The sequence below is a fragment of the Cibotium barometz genome, chromosome 60, assembly GCF_041138505.1.
Source record: "Cibotium barometz isolate CiBa-2024 chromosome 60, ASM4113850v1, whole genome shotgun sequence".
Lineage (NCBI taxonomy): Eukaryota > Viridiplantae > Streptophyta > Polypodiopsida > Cyatheales > Cibotiaceae > Cibotium > Cibotium barometz.
In genome coordinates, this window is record NC_141105.1 from 24,188,391 (window position 1) to 24,204,724 (window position 16,334).

The following is a 16,334-nucleotide window of genomic DNA, read 5'->3' on the forward strand; positions in this document are numbered from 1 at the left end:
TCTACTTCTCGAGATGGGGGTAGTTTTGTAAGTTCCTCTGGAAAGATATCGGAAAACTCCTGGAGCCAAGAGGGTTCTAAATCTGGGTTGCTTTCTTCTACCTTGTTGAGTTTGACAAGGAAGATCTGTTGGCCCTTGCGCACTCCCTTAAGAAGACGATTAGCTTTGACCAAATGAAATTTGGGTTTACCTGTTTTTCCCTGGGCTGATACTACCTGTCCTTGACTATTCTTAAAGGTGATGCTTCCTTCAGCACAGTGAATGTCAGCATTGTTTGCAATTAACCAATCCATACCAAGGATTCCATCATAAATCCCTAATGGTTAGCTTCTAAAATACCCATGGGTTGATTCACCATCCAATTCAAATTCAAGATCCCCCACACAATGTCGGGATACTTCTTCTTTTCCACTAGCTAACTCAACAATCATTGCTTGGGCTGGTTTTTGATCTAACTGTAACTTACGCAAGCATTTTGGAGAAAGAAATGAATGCGTACTACCACAATCAACCAAAAGCTGGAAAGATCTACCTTGATAAGTAGCCGGAGCTTGGATAACAGAAAACTGCTGATTAGGTCCTTGATGTTCTATAGCTGCATGAATGGTGGCTTGCTCTTCTTCTTCCATCTCTAAAGTCGGTTCACCAATCATAGAGCAGACACGGGCAGTCACTCCACGACCTCTACCACGTCCACCACCACCTCGTCTAGCTTGGCGGTTATTAGGAATCCCACGACCTTGAACTACCCGGCCGCCTTGTGGAGCAGCAGTGACACTAGGATTGAGAGAGGGTCTTGCAAGTTTGGGGCATTCATTCCGGAAGTGTCCAACTTCATTGCAATAAAAGCACCTTTGGTCCCCATAGGATTCTGAAGTGGAATTAGCATAACTGCGGGGGACAAAATTATTGGGGTACTGACCAATAGTGTTGTGGCGGAAATTCGATTGGTAATTCCTCTGAAGGCGCCCCCTTGGGTTAGACTCAGGATAGACTCTCTTCTTTGCTTGACCACTCTTTACTTCTTTAGCCAGAGGTTTGGCTCGGGTAAGAGCATCTTGCAAGGTAGTTGGCCTCATTGCTTCAAGGCGAGAATCCAAAGGCTCATTCAGCCCTTGGCAAAATCGGGCCACTTGTTGAGTGATCGACATAGGTGGAGCATATTTGCCAAGTGTGACAAATTTTGAGTAGTATTCCTCCAAGGTTAAGCTAAGCTGCTTGAGGCTGAAGAACTCGTTCATCTTAATAGATTCATGAGATGGGGGAAGATAACGGCCCTTCACAGCTTGCTTAATGTCACTCCAGGTTTGGGTATCTTCAATGACGCCCTTATCTCGGCACCATTGCTTCCACCAAAGTTTGGCGTCCCCAGTCAGACGGAATCTGGCAAGCATGGATTGATTCCCAATTCCTGTACCAGCAGCCGAAAAGTAATCGTCCATGGCTTCTATCCAAACTTCTGCATCCCTTTCAATCTTTGAACCTGCCCCATTAAATGAGGGAGGTTGCATTTGTTTGAGGAGAAGCTTCTTCTCCTGTGTATCTGTATATAATGCATTGGGAGCAAGAAGTTGACGATCCTGGTTATCAATAAGAAGCTAAATTTAGAATCATGTCACTTAGGCGGTTTAATACACATAAGACAATGAGTGTGAAAATCAAAACCTTTTATTCCAAGCTTTAATATTTACAAGTAAACCAAGCCATTTACAAGTAAACCAAGCCATTTACAAGGATTGGACTAAATCCAATCTTATTTATTTACATGGTAGTCCTCTAGGGAACCTAATAAAGATCTGCGGTGGTAGCATTGAAAAAGTAGGGGGGTTCTCCCATGGTTTCAAGAACTCGATAAGTCTCTGGTAGGGGAGGTAAACCTCGTCTAGAAAGACGGGTAACGGCTACTCTATCAGGGGATACAACTTGAGTCACCTTATCATAAACCCAACGATTCTGCAGCATGCGATTCCCATCGATAGTGACATAGGTGTTACGAGGAGTGCCAATAAACCAGAACAGGCGAACCATCCGCAACATCTCGGCATATCGGATCCGCCTCAAGTCGTTGGTGAGATTGCCGACGTGCTCAGCTCGAATGATGAAGTAGGTAGATCGACGATGCCAATACTCAGTTCTGTTCCATCCCCTTTCGATGCGAGTGTAAAGAGGAAGGGTTAGCTTGTCTACGATGTGCATCATAGTGTCACGGAACTCGAATTCGGAAGAGCGACAAGCAGTCATGAACATGCATTGGAATACCAGGAAGCGAGAATAGGGATCCATCTCGTCCTCCTGCATCCAGCCGTAACTAGATTAGTTTAACAAGAATTCCTAGAGCAACAAGAGAATACAATATAAAATCTCCCAAATCTAAACCTGCTCTGATACCACGTGTAAGGCCCCCGACCCGAAGGGCGGGGGAATCCTTTTGATAGGCGGTCAAGTCTCGTGTTATTTTCCGATTGACGACACCTCGATCTCGTAGAAATACGAGGTTACGAGCAAACGGACGGACCTAACTCTATCTCGCAGGGGAAACGTAGTCATCCTAAAGGAAATTCTAATCCCCAGCACGAAATGTGCGTGGAGATGGAACAAGACCCACACTTGGTTCAAGGAAGCCAACGCCTTTTTCCCCCGTATTCATGAGGCACGGCCGCTGGCTCGGTCCCCTAAAACAAGTCTTGTTCGTGACTCTACTATTCCCTAAGTATCGTAGGTTACGACTAGTAGAAAGCTACCCGACTGATCGGGTCCACCCATCCTTAGAATGGTACCGTCAGGGCATCCATTCTCCCACTTTCCACACACTCACCCGTTCAATTGTTTCCTAATTAAGTCCTACCACACTGTGAAACACTTAAAAACAAATTCCTTTGTTAATTAATTACACTTGATTCCTTAAAGAAGGTCTTTCTTAGCACAACATTGAAATCAACGAGCATACTTACAGTGAAAAATATTTACAAAGACCCTGAAACCGGGCCGATATTCCAATCCAAACTCATGTCCAAACCATAACCATAACCACAACCACAACTACATCAATAATCTAGAATTCGATCTTCCAGCCTCAACCAGCTGGGTAAACCTCACGGACCGTCTCCCCTCGTCGTCAGCCAGTCGATGAGGGCCAAGCCGTCCTGTCACCCCCTCAGGTACTGACGCTTGTACCAAACCCTCTCGCTCTTCGGAGGGGACGTCTCCTCATGGGGTGGGGGTTAAGTCACCGCACTAGCCTGGACCCACAGAACTAGGCAGCATATATACATCACCCTGGTGGTGAAAACCAATTCCCAGTGGCATAGGAGGGGATTGCCCTGGGCCGACTCCCGGCCTCGCTATATCCTCCGCCCGGCTACACAGGCAAGCACGGAGTTAGCTAAGGGGGGGAGAAGCTGTACCTGCATGTTAGCAATAAACCAACAGTATATCCAATAAAAAGAGACATAGCCTTAATTCAATGAATTCACGCATTAAAAAGCCATCGTTTCGAAAGACAATGATTCAAAAGCAAGATTACTTTCCTATAACTTTACTTAAGAGTAACCATAAGGTACTTTAGGCCATCTATACTAGGGGTTTATCCTTGGTTCCTTTCCTATTATTACGAATCTTTGCATTAAGCTTCATAAGAGAGAAATTTACTTAAACTGTTTAAATGACCAACCTGGTTATCGTTTTCATGCCTATTCACTTCAAGAGGGGCGAAGTCGATTGCAGGGACGCGATTTGCTTCATTCCCTCCTTGGGCAGCGCGCGGTTCTTCAATTCGGCGGCGTTTCGGCGCCATAGGAGCACTAGAGTTTTAAGAGGATAGAGAGAAAACGAGGTGAATATAAGAGGTTGGGAGCGTGGAGAGAAAAGAGAGAATTCTACTGGTTCAAACGGATTCGAAAACGGAGTCCGTTTGGGGTAGGAAAAGCTTGTTGGGCTTATGGGCAGGAACGACCTCTTAGCCTAAGTTTAAGTCGCCGCATAGGGGGGGGGAATTGAGAGGGTGTCCTTAACTTGGAGAGCTCTTGAGAAGAGTGTATGTCTAGGGAGGCCTAGGGAAGAGTAAGGCAAGGGGTAGAGGAGAAGCACACTTTAAGTCTATTCACACGGGGGGGGGGGGGGGGGGGGGGAGAAGAGTGTAGGACATGTCCTAGAGCTTGAGAGAGAGCTTGCGCGTAGGGGCTTGCTGGGGGCTTGTCTGGAGAAGGGGGCTGGGAGGGTCCTTTTATAGGTGCTGGAGGGTGGACGTCCGGGTGCGGGAAGGTGACACCTGGGTGGTGTAGGTGTCCGGGAGAGGATGTGGGCGTGAGACACCTGGGGGTGGAGGTGTCTCGAGGAGAGAGAAAGTGTGACACATGGGGGTGGAGGTGTCCCCAAGAGAGAGAGAGCGCGACACCTGTGGATAGAGGGTTCTGGGAGGAGGGGGTACGTGTAGGGGTGTGCTGGAGGGTGCGTCTAGGTCGTGTACACGCTTGGGTGTCCCGGGCGGATTGTCGGTTTTTTTCACGGGCGGCGCCCGTGGTGGGGCCCACGCCGGCCGCCCGCCGTCGTCCGGGGGGGTCAAAAATATTTTTTGACGGAAATGTCCGGCCTTGCCCCGTGACCATGGGGGCGTGTTCCGTTCGTTGATTAGACGCCTGGATAGTTACTATTTTTGGTCGAAAGTTCGCAGATTAAAGGCTTAAAAGCTTAATTAAACCCATTCCGGGTACCCGTTTTTAGTTCAGAAAAAACTATTTTAAGCATAAAATTACGCGTAGATTCCAAATTTGGATTCAGAATTACAAATTTCTAAGCAAAAATGGCTCATTTTCCAAAAATAGAAGTTTTTTGATCGAAAAAATGACAAGCTAAGTTATATATTTTCAACTCTGAAGCAAGTATAGTGTTATTTACAATGGGTATGTTACATCCTTCCCTACTAAAAGAACTCGAGATGTCCTCATCTCGACACGAACTCTGGGTAATTCTTTTGGAGGGTTGACTCTTCCTCCCAAGTGGCATCCTCCTCAGGGTAATCTTTCCATTCCACTAAATGTTCCCTAAGGATTCTATTGCGAAGCACTCTTTCTCTAGAGTCGATGATTCTATTAGGTCTCATTTCAAGGACTCCCTGAGTTGGCATTACAATTTGTTCATCATCAAGAACATGATCAGGATGAGGCACATATGGCTTTAGTAAGCTTACATGGAATACATCATGGATTTTGAGGTGGGTTGGGAGGCGAAGTTTGTAGGCATGTTTTCCCAAACATTTGATGACTTCATAAGGCCCACAATACCTTGGACTCAGTTTCCTAAATTTTCCAAGAGATAAAGAACTTCTCTTTGGCCGCACTCGAAGAAAAACTTTGTCTCCTTGCTGAAAAATTCTTTCAGATCTTTTGGTATCAGCATAATGCTTCTGTCGATCCTGGGCGGCTTTAATATCCTTACGAATAGCTTTGGTTTGTTCTTCCATTTCTTCAAGCATCATCCTAGAGGCTTCAACCTTTAGTGTGGGGTCAGAGAAATTTAAGGGAGACAAACATTCCTGACCATAAAGAGCTTTGAATGGTGACATCCCTATGCTTTGGTGATAGGATGTATTGTAAGAGAATTCCACTAGAGGGAGATACTGAATCCACTTCTTTGGTTCACGCCCACAATAGGCTCTCAGGATGTCTTCTATAATCTGATTAACTCTCTCAGTTTGACCATCTGTTTCTGGGTGGTAAGCTGTACTGAAACAAAGTTGTGTTCCAATAGCCTGGAATAATGATGTCCAGAACTTTGAAGTGAAGTCAGAGTCCCGGTCACTGACTATTCTTTTTGGCAATCCATGAAGCCTAAAGATTTCCTTGATGAAAAGGCGGGCAATATCAGAAGATTTAAATGTCTTCTTTACTGGGATAATATGGGTGACTTTGGTAAGCATATCCACAATTACTAAAATAGAATCATACCCTCCTTGTGTTGTGGGAAGACTTGTGACAAAATCCATACTGATACATTCCCACTTCATCCAGAGGTTGGAGTTTCCCGGGCATTTTGATTCTTTCAGCTTTAATCCTTTGACATGAAAGGCATTGTCTGATGTATTGAAGGATATCTCTCTTCATTCCAGGCCAAAAGTAACTTCTCCTTAAGGCATTCAAGGTTTTTGCATAACCTGGGTGTCCTGCTACGGGGCTATCATGAGCTTCATACAAGATCATCTTCTTTAGTGCAAGATCTTTGGGGATACATAACCTATGCATGAAGTAGAGGCATTCATGATCGAGGGCGTATCCCTTGATCAATATATTTTCCTTTTCTGTGGGTGCCTCCTTGTGAACCAGGCTTACTAGCTTTTGGTAATCAGGGTCATGAAGTGAAACCCGCTTTACCTTCTCTAGGATGGGGTTATTTGGCATAGAGATTGCACTTAGGAAGGATTTGCGACTGAGGGCATCTGCTACAACATTATCCTTTCCAGGACGAAATTTGATATCAAAATCAAACTCTTGCAGAATCTCAATCCACCTTCTTTGCCTCATGTTGAGATTGGGCTGGGTGAAGATCCACTTTAAACTCTGGTGGTCAGTTACAAGCAGAAACTTACGGCCTAGGAGATAGTGTCTCCATAACTTGAAACAATGAACAACTGCAAGGAGTTCCAAATCATGGGTGGCATAATTGGCTTCATAGGATTTAAGCTTACGAGAAGTGTAAGCCACAGGCCTTCCTTCTTGAATTAAGACACCACCAAGTGCAAGGCCACTAGCATCAGTGACAACCTCAAACTCTTTGGTGAAGTCAGGGAGCTTCAGAACTGGTGCTGAGGTGAGGATAGCTTTAAGTTGGCTAAAACTGATTTGGTGGATTGGTAACCATACTATCTTGCATTCCTTCTTGAGGAGATCAGTTAAGGGTGCGGCTATCTTGGCATAATCCTTGATGAAGATCCTATACCATCCTGTGATGCCTAGAAACCCACGGATTTCTTTGACTGTCCTAGGGGGTGGCCATTCCAATATATCCTTGACTTTGGCAGGGTCTACTGAGATGCCCTTTGAGGAGACAATGAACCCTAGATATTCAATTTGGGAAGTGAAGAAGGTACATTTGCTTTTCTTGGCATAGAGCTTATGTTCGCGCAGTATTTGCAATACTTTGCGTACATGCTCCTCATGTTCCTCTTTTGACTGAGAATAGACCAAGATGTCATCGAAGAAGACAAGGACAAATTCATCCAAGTAGGGTCGGAAGATATCCTGCATCAGGCGGTTGAAGGTGGCGGGAGCATTGGTTAATCCGAATGGCATGACTGTAAATTCATAGTGGCCATAGCGGGTATTGAAAGCGGTTTTAGAGATATCTGATTCCTTGATCCTAATTTGATAGTAGCCAGACCTTAAATCCATCTTGGAGAAAACTTTGGATCCATAAAGTCTGTCAAGAAGTTCGTCGATGCGAGGAATGGGGTATTTGTTTTTGACAGTGACCTTGTTTAGGCCTCGGTAGTCAATACAAAGCCGAAGCGAGCCATCCTTCTTTCTCTGGAAAAGAACAGGCGCTCCCCATGGGGAATTACTAGGGCGAATGAATCCTTGCTCAATGAGCTGCCTAAGTTGTTCCTTGAGCTCTATGGCTTCGGGAAGAGACATTTTGTAAGGTCTCCTTGAAACTGATTCAGCACCAGGGATTAACTCAATCCCATGATCTACTTCTCGAGATGGGGGTAGTTTTGTAAGTTCCTCTGGAAAGATATCGGAAAACTCCTGGAGCCAAGAGGGTTCTAAATCTGGGTTGCTTTCTTCTACCTTGTTGAGTTTGACAAGGAAGATCTGTTGGCCCTTGCGCACTCCCTTAAGAAGACGATTAGCTTTGACCAAATGAAATTTGGGTTTACCTGTTTTTCCCTGGGCTGATACTACCTGTCCTTGACTATTCTTAAAGGTGATGCTTCCTTCAGCACAGTGAATGTCAGCATTGTTTGCAATTAACCAATCCATACCAAGGATTCCATCATAAATCCCTAATGGTAAGCTTCTAAAATACCCATGGGTTGATTCACCATCCAATTCAAATTCAAGATCCCCCACACAATGTCGGGATACTTCTTCTTTTCCACTAGCTAACTCAACAATCATTGCTTGGGCTGGTTTTTGATCTAACTGTAACTTACGCAAGCATTTTGGAGAAAGAAATGAATGCGTACTACCACAATCAACCAAAAGCTGGAAAGATCTACCTTGATAAGTAGCCGGAGCTTGGATAACAGAAAACTGCTGATTAGGTCCTTGATGTTCTATAGCTGCATGAATGGTGGCTTGCTCTTCTTCTTCCATCTCTAAAGTCGGTTCACCAATCATAGAGCAGACACGGGCAGTCACTCCACGACCTCTACCACGTCCACCACCACCTCGTCTAGCTTGGCGGTTATTAGGAATCCCACGACCTTGAACTACCCGGCCGCCTTGTGGAGCAGCAGTGACACTAGGATTGAGAGAGGGTCTTGCAAGTTTGGGGCATTCATTCCGGAAGTGTCCAACTTCATTGCAATAAAAGCACCTTTGGTCCCCATAGGATTCTGAAGTGGAATTAGCATAACTGCGGGGGACAAAATTATTGGGGTACTGACCAATAGTGTTGTGGCGGAAATTCGATTGGTAATTCCTCTGAAGGCGCCCCCTTGGGTTAGACTCAGGATAGACTCTCTTCTTTGCTTGACCACTCTTTACTTCTTTAGCCAGAGGTTTGGCTCGGGTAAGAGCATCTTGCAAGGTAGTTGGCCTCATTGCTTCAAGGCGAGAATCCAAAGGCTCATTCAGCCCTTGGCAAAATCGGGCCACTTGTTGAGTGATCGACATAGGTGGAGCATATTTGCCAAGTGTGACAAATTTTGAGTAGTATTCCTCCAAGGTTAAGCTAAGCTGCTTGAGGCTGAAGAACTCGTTCATCTTAATAGATTCATGAGATGGGGGAAGATAACGGCCTTTCACAGCTTGCTTAATGTCACTCCAGGTTTGGGTATCTTCAGTGACGCCCTTATCTCGGCACCATTGCTTCCACCAAAGTTTGGCGTCCCCAGTCAGACGGAATCTGGCAAGCATGGATTGATTCCCAATTCCTGTACCAGCAGCCGAAAAGTAATCGTCCATGGCTTCTATCCAAACTTCTGCATCCCTTTCAATCTTTGAACCTGCCCCATTAAATGAGGGAGGTTGCATTTGTTTGAGGAGAAGCTTCTTCTCCTGTGTATCTGTATATAATGCATTGGGAGCAAGAAGTTGACGATCCTGGTTATCAATAAGAAGCTAAATTTAGAATCATGTCACTTAGGCGGTTTAATACACATAAGACAATGAGTGTGAAAATCAAAACCTTTTATTCCAAGCTTTAATATTTACAAGTAAACCAAGCCATTTACAAGTAAACCAAGCCATTTACAAGGATTGGACTAAATCCAATCTTATTTATTTACATGGTAGTCCTCTAGGGAACCTAATAAAGATCTGCGGTGGTAGCATTGAAAAAGTAGGGGGGTTCTCCCATGGTTTCAAGAACTCGATAAGTCTGGTAGGGGAGGTAAACCTCGTCTAGAAAGACGGGTAACGGCTACTCTATCAGGGGATACAACTTGAGTCACCTTATCATAAACCCAACGATTCTGCAGCATGCGATTCCCATCGATAGTGACATAGGTGTTACGAGGAGTGCCAATAAACCAGAACAGGCGAACCATCCGCAACATCTCGGCATATCGGATCCGCCTCAAGTCGTTGGTGAGATTGCCGACGTGCTCAGCTCGAATGATGAAGTAGGTAGATCGACGATGCCAATACTCAGTTCTGTTCCATCCCCTTTCGATGCGAGTGTAAAGAGGAAGGGTTAGCTTGTCTACGATGTGCATCATAGTGTCACGGAACTCGAATTCGGAAGAGCGACAAGCAGTCATGAACATGCATTGGAATACCAAGAAGCGAGAATAGGGATCCATCTCGTCCTCCTGCATCCAGCCGTAACTAGATTAGTTTAACAAGAATTCCTAGAGCAACAAGAGAATACAATATAAAATCTCCCAAATCTAAACCTGCTCTGATACCACGTGTAAGGCCCCCGACCCGAAGGGCGGGGGAATCCTTTTGATAGGCGGTCAAGTCTCGTGTTATTTTCCGATTGACGACACCTCGATCTCGTAGAAATACGAGGTTACGAGCAAACGGACGGACCTAACTCTATCTCGCAGGGGAAACGTAGTCATCCTAAAGGAAATTCTAATCCCTAGCACGAAATGTGCGTGGAGATGGAACAAGACCCACACTTGGTTCAAGGAAGCCAACGCCTTTTTCCCCCGTATTCATGAGGCACGGCCGCTGGCTCGGTCCCCTAAAACAAGTCTTGTTCGTGACTCTACTATTCCCTAAGTATCGTAGGTTACGACTAGTAGAAAGCTACCCGACTGATCGGGTCCACCCATCCTTAGAATGGTACCGTCAGGGCATCCATTCTCCCACTTTCCACACACTCACCCGTTCAATTGTTTCCTAATTAAGTCCTACCACACTGTGAAACACTTAAAAACAAATTCCTTTGTTAATTAATTACACTTGATTCCTTAAAGAAGGTCTTTCTTAGCACAACATTGAAATCAACGAGCATACTTACAGTGAAAAATATTTACAAAGACCCTGAAACCGGGCCGATATTCCAATCCAAACTCATGTCCAAACCATAACCATAACCACAACCACAACTACATCAATAATCTAGAATTCGATCTTCCAGCCTCAACCAGCTGGGTAAACCTCACGGACCGTCTCCCCTCGTCGTCAGCCAGTCGATGAGGGCCAAGCCGTCCTGTCACCCCCTCAGGTACTGACGCTTGTACCAAACCCTCTCGCTCTTCGGAGGGGACGTCTCCTCATGGGGTGGGGGTTAAGTCACCGCACTAGCCTGGACCCACAGAACTAGGCAGCATATATACATCACCCTGGTGGTGAAAACCAATTCCCAGTGGCATAGGAGGGGATTGCCCTGGGCCGACTCCCGGCCTCGCTATATCCTCCGCCCGGCTACACAGGCAAGCACGGAGTTAGCTAAGGGGGGGAGAAGCTGTACCTGCATGTTAGCAATAAACCAACAGTATATCCAATAAAAAGAGACATAGCCTTAATTCAATGAATTCACGCATTAAAAAGCCATCGTTTCGAAAGACAATGATTCAAAAGCAAGATTACTTTCCTATAACTTTACTTAAGAGTAACCATAAGGTACTTTAGGCCATCTATACTAGGGGTTTATCCTTGGTTCCTTTCCTATTATTACGAATCTTTGCATTAAGCTTCATAAGAGAGAAATTTACTTAAACTGTTTAAATGACCAACCTGGTTATCGTTTTCATGCCTATTCACTTCAAGAGGGGCGAAGTCGATTGCAGGGACGCGATTTGCTTCATTCCCTCCTTGGGCAGCGCGCGGTTCTTCAATTCGGCGGCGTTTCGGCGCCATAGGAGCACTAGAGTTTTAAGAGGATAGAGAGAAAACGAGGTGAATATAAGAGGTTGGGAGCGTGGAGAGAAAAGAGAGAATTCTACTGGTTCAAACGGATTCGAAAACGGAGTCCGTTTGGGGTAGGAAAAGCTTGTTGGGCTTATGGGCAGGAACGACCTCTTAGCCTAAGTTTAAGTCGCCGCATAGGGGGGGGGGAATTGAGAGGGTGTCCTTAACTTGGAGAGCTCTTGAGAAGAGTGTACGTCTAGGGAGGCCTAGGGAAGAGTAAGGCAAGGGGTAGAGGAGAAGCACACTTTAAGTCTATTCACACGGGGGGGGGGAGAAGAGTGTAGGACATGTCCTAGAGCTTGAGAGAGAGCTTGCGCGTAGGGGCTTGCTGGGGGCTTGTCTGGAGAAGGGGGCTGGGAGGGTCCTTTTATAGGTGCTGGAGGGTGGACGTCCGGGTGCGGGAAGGTGACACCTGGGTGGTGTAGGTGTCCGGGAGAGGATGTGGGCGTGAGACACCTGGGGGTGGAGGTGTCTCGAGGAGAGAGAAAGTGTGACACATGGGGGTGGAGGTGTCCCCAAGAGAGAGAGAGCGCGACACCTGTGGATAAAGGGTTATGGGAGGAGGGGGTACGTGTAGGGGTGTGCTGGAGGGTGCGTCTAGGTCGTGTACACGCTTGGGTGTCCCGGGCGGATTGTCGGTTTTTTTCACGGGCGGCGCCCGTGGTGGGGCCCACGCCGGCCGCCCGCCGTCGTCCGGGGGGGTCAAAAATATTTTTTGACGGAAATGTCCGGCCTTGCCCCGTGACCATGGGGGCGTGTTCCGTTCGTTGATTAGATGCCTGGATAGTTACTATTTTTGGTCGAAAGTTCGCAGATTAAAGGCTTAAAAGCTTAATTAAACCCATTCCGGGTACCCGTTTTTAGTTCAGAAAAAACTATTTTAAGCGTAAAATTACGCGTAGATTCCAAATTTGGATTCAGAATTACAAATTTCTAAGCAAAAATGGCTCATTTTCCAAAAATAGAAGTTTTTTGATCGAAAAAATGACAAGCTAAGTTATATATTTTCAACTCTGAAGCAAGTATAGTGTTATTTACAATGGGTATGTTACACAAAGAGTATTACATGCAAAGACATTAAATGATATGCAAGGCAATGCAAGTGTATACAAAGATAAATAAAGGGCAGAAATGCTCATGCAAGCGCATCCAAGGGATAATAAAGGGCATAAATGCTCATGCAAGCACATCCAAGGGATAATAAAGGGCAAAAATGCTCATGCAAGTGCATCCAAGGGATAATAAAGGGCAAGTAATGCCAGGGTGGCCACTCCCCACCCAGAGAGAACAGCCAAGGTGCCCACATAGAGAGAGAGAGAGAGAGGGGGGGGAGAGTGATATAATTACATGCTAGCACATGCAAAGGAATAAGAAAAGCAAACATAGTAAGAGAGAGAGAGAGAGAGAGAGAGAGAGAGAGAGAGAGAGAGAGAGAGAGAGAGAGAGAGAGAGAGAGAGAGAGAGAGAGAGAGAGAGAGAGAGAGAGAGGATGGCATTCCAACACATGCAAAGGAATAGTATAAGAAAACATTGAGAGAGAGAGAGAGAGAGAGAGAGAGAGAGAGAGAGAGAGAGGAGAGAGAGAGAGAGAGAGAGAGGCAGGAATGGAGGGGGACAGGGTGGGAGATGAGATGAAAGAGAGGGTGGAGAGAGACAAAGAGAGAGGGTGGAGAGCGACAAAGATAAGGGATGGAGAGAGAGAGAGACAAAGAGAGAGGGTGGAGAGTGATGGAGAGAGAGAGAGAGACAAAGAGAGAGAGAGAGAGAGAGAGAGAGAGAGAGAGAGAGAGAGAGAGAGAGAGAGAGATGAGGTGAGATAAAGAGAGAGTATGGAGAGAAAGACATGGCAAAAGAAAGAGTGAGAGGGAAAAAGGGAGGGAGGGAAGAAGGAAGATGACGTGAGAGAGAGAGAGAGAGAGAGAGAGAGAGAGAGAGAGAGAGGTAAAGAGTAGGAAGAAGGTGGGAGAGGGAGGGAGAGAAAAGGGAGGAGAGAGAAGAGAAAGAGAGAGAAGAAGAAGGTGGGGGAGAGAGAGAGAGTGAGAGGAAAGAGGGTGGTGGAAGGAGAGAGAGAGAAAGAGAGAGAGGAGGGAAGAGGGTAGTGGATGCTGAAAGATCCCTGCCCCCTTCTCGCAACGGTCGGATTCGGGGGTGCTATCATGTACCTTGAGATGGGGAGGCAGAAGAAGTTTGTAGGCTAGATCGCCCACTTTCTTTATGACAGCATATGGCCCACAGTATCTGGGAGAGAGCTTCTTGTACTTCCCTAAGGATAAGGAACTTTTTTTTTGTTGTACTCGAATGAAGACCATATCTAACTCTTCAAACTCTCTCTCTAACCTCTTTTTATCTGCATACTTCTTTTGCCTGTCTTGGGCTGCCTTATATCTTTACGGATTGATTGCATCTGCTGGTCCATGTCATCAAGCATTTGTCTGGACATTTTAACTTTTATTAATGGGTCAGACCAAGTCAACGGTGTAAAGCAATCTTGTCCATACAAAGCTTTGAAAGGACTCATCCCAATGCTCCGATGATAAGAAGCATTGTAAGCGAATTTGACCAAATGCAGATGACCTAACCACTTCTTGGGTTCTGTGCTGTAGCATGACCGAAGGATATTTTCTATTACCTGATTCACCCTTTCCGTCTGGCCATCAGTTTCAAGGTGATAGGCTGTGCTGAGATCCAAGAAAGTTCCTACTGCTTCAAAGAATGCAGTCCAGAATTTCGATGTGAATTTGGGATCTCTGTCACTTACTATGCTCCTGGGTAAACCATGCAATCTGAAGATCTCCTTAAGGCAAACTATGGCACAACATCCATTGCAGAGTATGTTTCTTTCACTGGAATCAGATGGGCAACTTTGGTTAGCCTGTCAACTACCACAAAAATGGAGTTGTAACCTAATTGCACTGAAGGTAATTCAGTGTGACAAAGTCCATATTGATGCATTCCCACTTCATCTGTGGAATGTCTAGAGGCTGCAGTTTCCCTGGCATCTTGACTCTCTCTACCTTGACTCTTTGGCACATCAAGCATTTCCACACATGATCAAGTATATCCTTTTTGAGTCTTGGCTAGAAGAATCTTTTCTTCACAGACATATAGGTTTTTATAAACCTTGGATGTCCAGCTATCATGCTCTCATGGGCTTCTCTTGGAATTGTTCCCTTTATTCTCTCATCATTGGGGGGATACATAGCCGATTATTATAATACATGCATCCTTCATCCAGTTTGTACCCAAGAACTCGACTCATTTCCTGAGGAGTCTTGCTTTCCTGCATCAAAAGGGTAGCAATAGGGGCAAAGAATTTGTCCTGCATGATTTTCTCCTTTGCTTCATTGATCAATGGATTTGACACCATTGTAATTGCAAGCAAGGAGGCTTTTCTGCTGAGCACATCTGCAAGCACATTTTCTTTCCCCGACCGATACTTTATTTCCAAATCAAATTCTTGCAGGGTCTGCATCCATCTCCTTTGACGCATGTTGAGATTCCTTTGGGTGAAGATCCACTTCAAACTTTGATGATCTATCATCAAGGTGAACCTTTATCCCAAAAGATAATGTCTCCACAACTTCAGTGCAAACACTACTAAGAGTAACTCCAAGTTATGGATGGCATAATTTCTCTCATGTGTTCTGAGTTTTTGGGATTCATAGGCCACTGCATGACCTTCCTACATCAAAGCACCACCTAAGGAGGCAAATCCAGTGGCATCACTAACTACCTCAAAGGGTTTGGTAAAATCTGGCAATTTAAGAACAAGGTTGGTTACTAAGGTTGTCTTTAGCTTGTCAAAGGCACTCTGACACATTGCAGTCCACTGAAAAAGTGTACTCTTCTTGAGAAGGTTAGTCAAAGGGGATGCTATCTGAGCATACCTAGGTATAAAGATCCTATACCATCCGGTTAACCCTAGGAATCCTCTGACTTCTTTTATTGAATTGGGTTTTGGCCATTTAACTACTGCTTGGATCTTTGCGGGGTTAGGAGAAATCCCATCCTTTGACACTATGAATCCCAAGTATTCAACCTGGTCAACAGAGAAGGAACACTTGCTCTTCTTTGCAAAGAGTTGGTGTTTCCTTAGGATTTCCAGGACTTTGCGCACATGATCTTCATGGTCTGCAACATTCTTTGAGTATACCAAGATATCATCAAAGAAGACAAGAACAAAATCATCCAAGTATTCTCTGAGAATATCCTGCATAAGACGATTGAATGTCGCAAGGGCATTAGTCAATCCAAACGGCATGACTGTGAACTCATAATGCCCATAGCGAGTAGTATTGAATGCTGTCTTTGGGATGTCTTGCTCCTTGATTTTGATCTGGTAGTAACTGGATTTGAGATCTATCTTTGTGAATATTTGTGTCCCACTTAACCGACGATCCAGAAGTTCATCAATCCTAGGAATAGGAGACTTATTCTTAATTGTTTATTGATTCAGCCCTCTGTAGTCAATACAGAGTCTTAAAGTTCCATCTTTCTTCTTTTGAAAGAGAACAGGCGCACCCCAACACTGGGTCTGACGAATCCCTGCTCTAATAGTTGTCTTAATTGTTCCTTAAGTTCTATGGCTTCAGAGACTGGAATTTTGTATCCATGCTGGGCTACTGGCTGAGCTCCGGGGTTAATTCGATCTCATGATCTACTTCATGAGATGGAGGCATCTCAGTCAGCTCTTCACGAAACACATTTGCATACTCACTTAACCACTCTAGTTCTTTAGCCTTGCATTTTATGTCTACTGGATTCATTTTCATGATATACACAGCTTGCCTCTTTCTGAGCCCTTTTAATAAT

The 16,334-nt window shown here is 45.2% G+C and overlaps 1 protein-coding gene across 1 annotated transcript; it reads right to left on the reverse strand.

The window, feature by feature from the left end:
• Window positions 1–1,557: 1,557 nt before the first annotated feature.
• LOC147605154 (uncharacterized) lies at window positions 1,558–3,868 on the reverse strand. Its single transcript, XM_086793745.1, has 2 exons — window positions 3,671–3,868; window positions 1,558–2,292 (listed from the first exon to the last, which is right to left on the reverse strand). The coding sequence occupies exons 1-2, from the start codon at window positions 3,791–3,793 to the stop codon at window positions 1,786–1,788; spliced, it is 630 nt and encodes a 209-aa protein (XP_086649871.1). The 5' UTR covers window positions 3,794–3,868; the 3' UTR covers window positions 1,558–1,785.
• Window positions 3,869–16,334: the final 12,466 nt, after the last annotated feature.

Excerpts from the sequence above, each read along its gene's own strand:
- LOC147605154 (XM_086793745.1), bottom strand. The coding sequence starts at position 3,793 with ATGGCGCCGAAACGCCGCCGAATTGAAGAACCGCGCGCTGCCCAAGGA. Across the intron at positions 2,293-3,670 it reads GGCATGAAAACGATAACCAG|GAGGACGAGATGGATCCCTA; the intron begins GTTGGTCATTTA and ends GGCTGGATGCAG.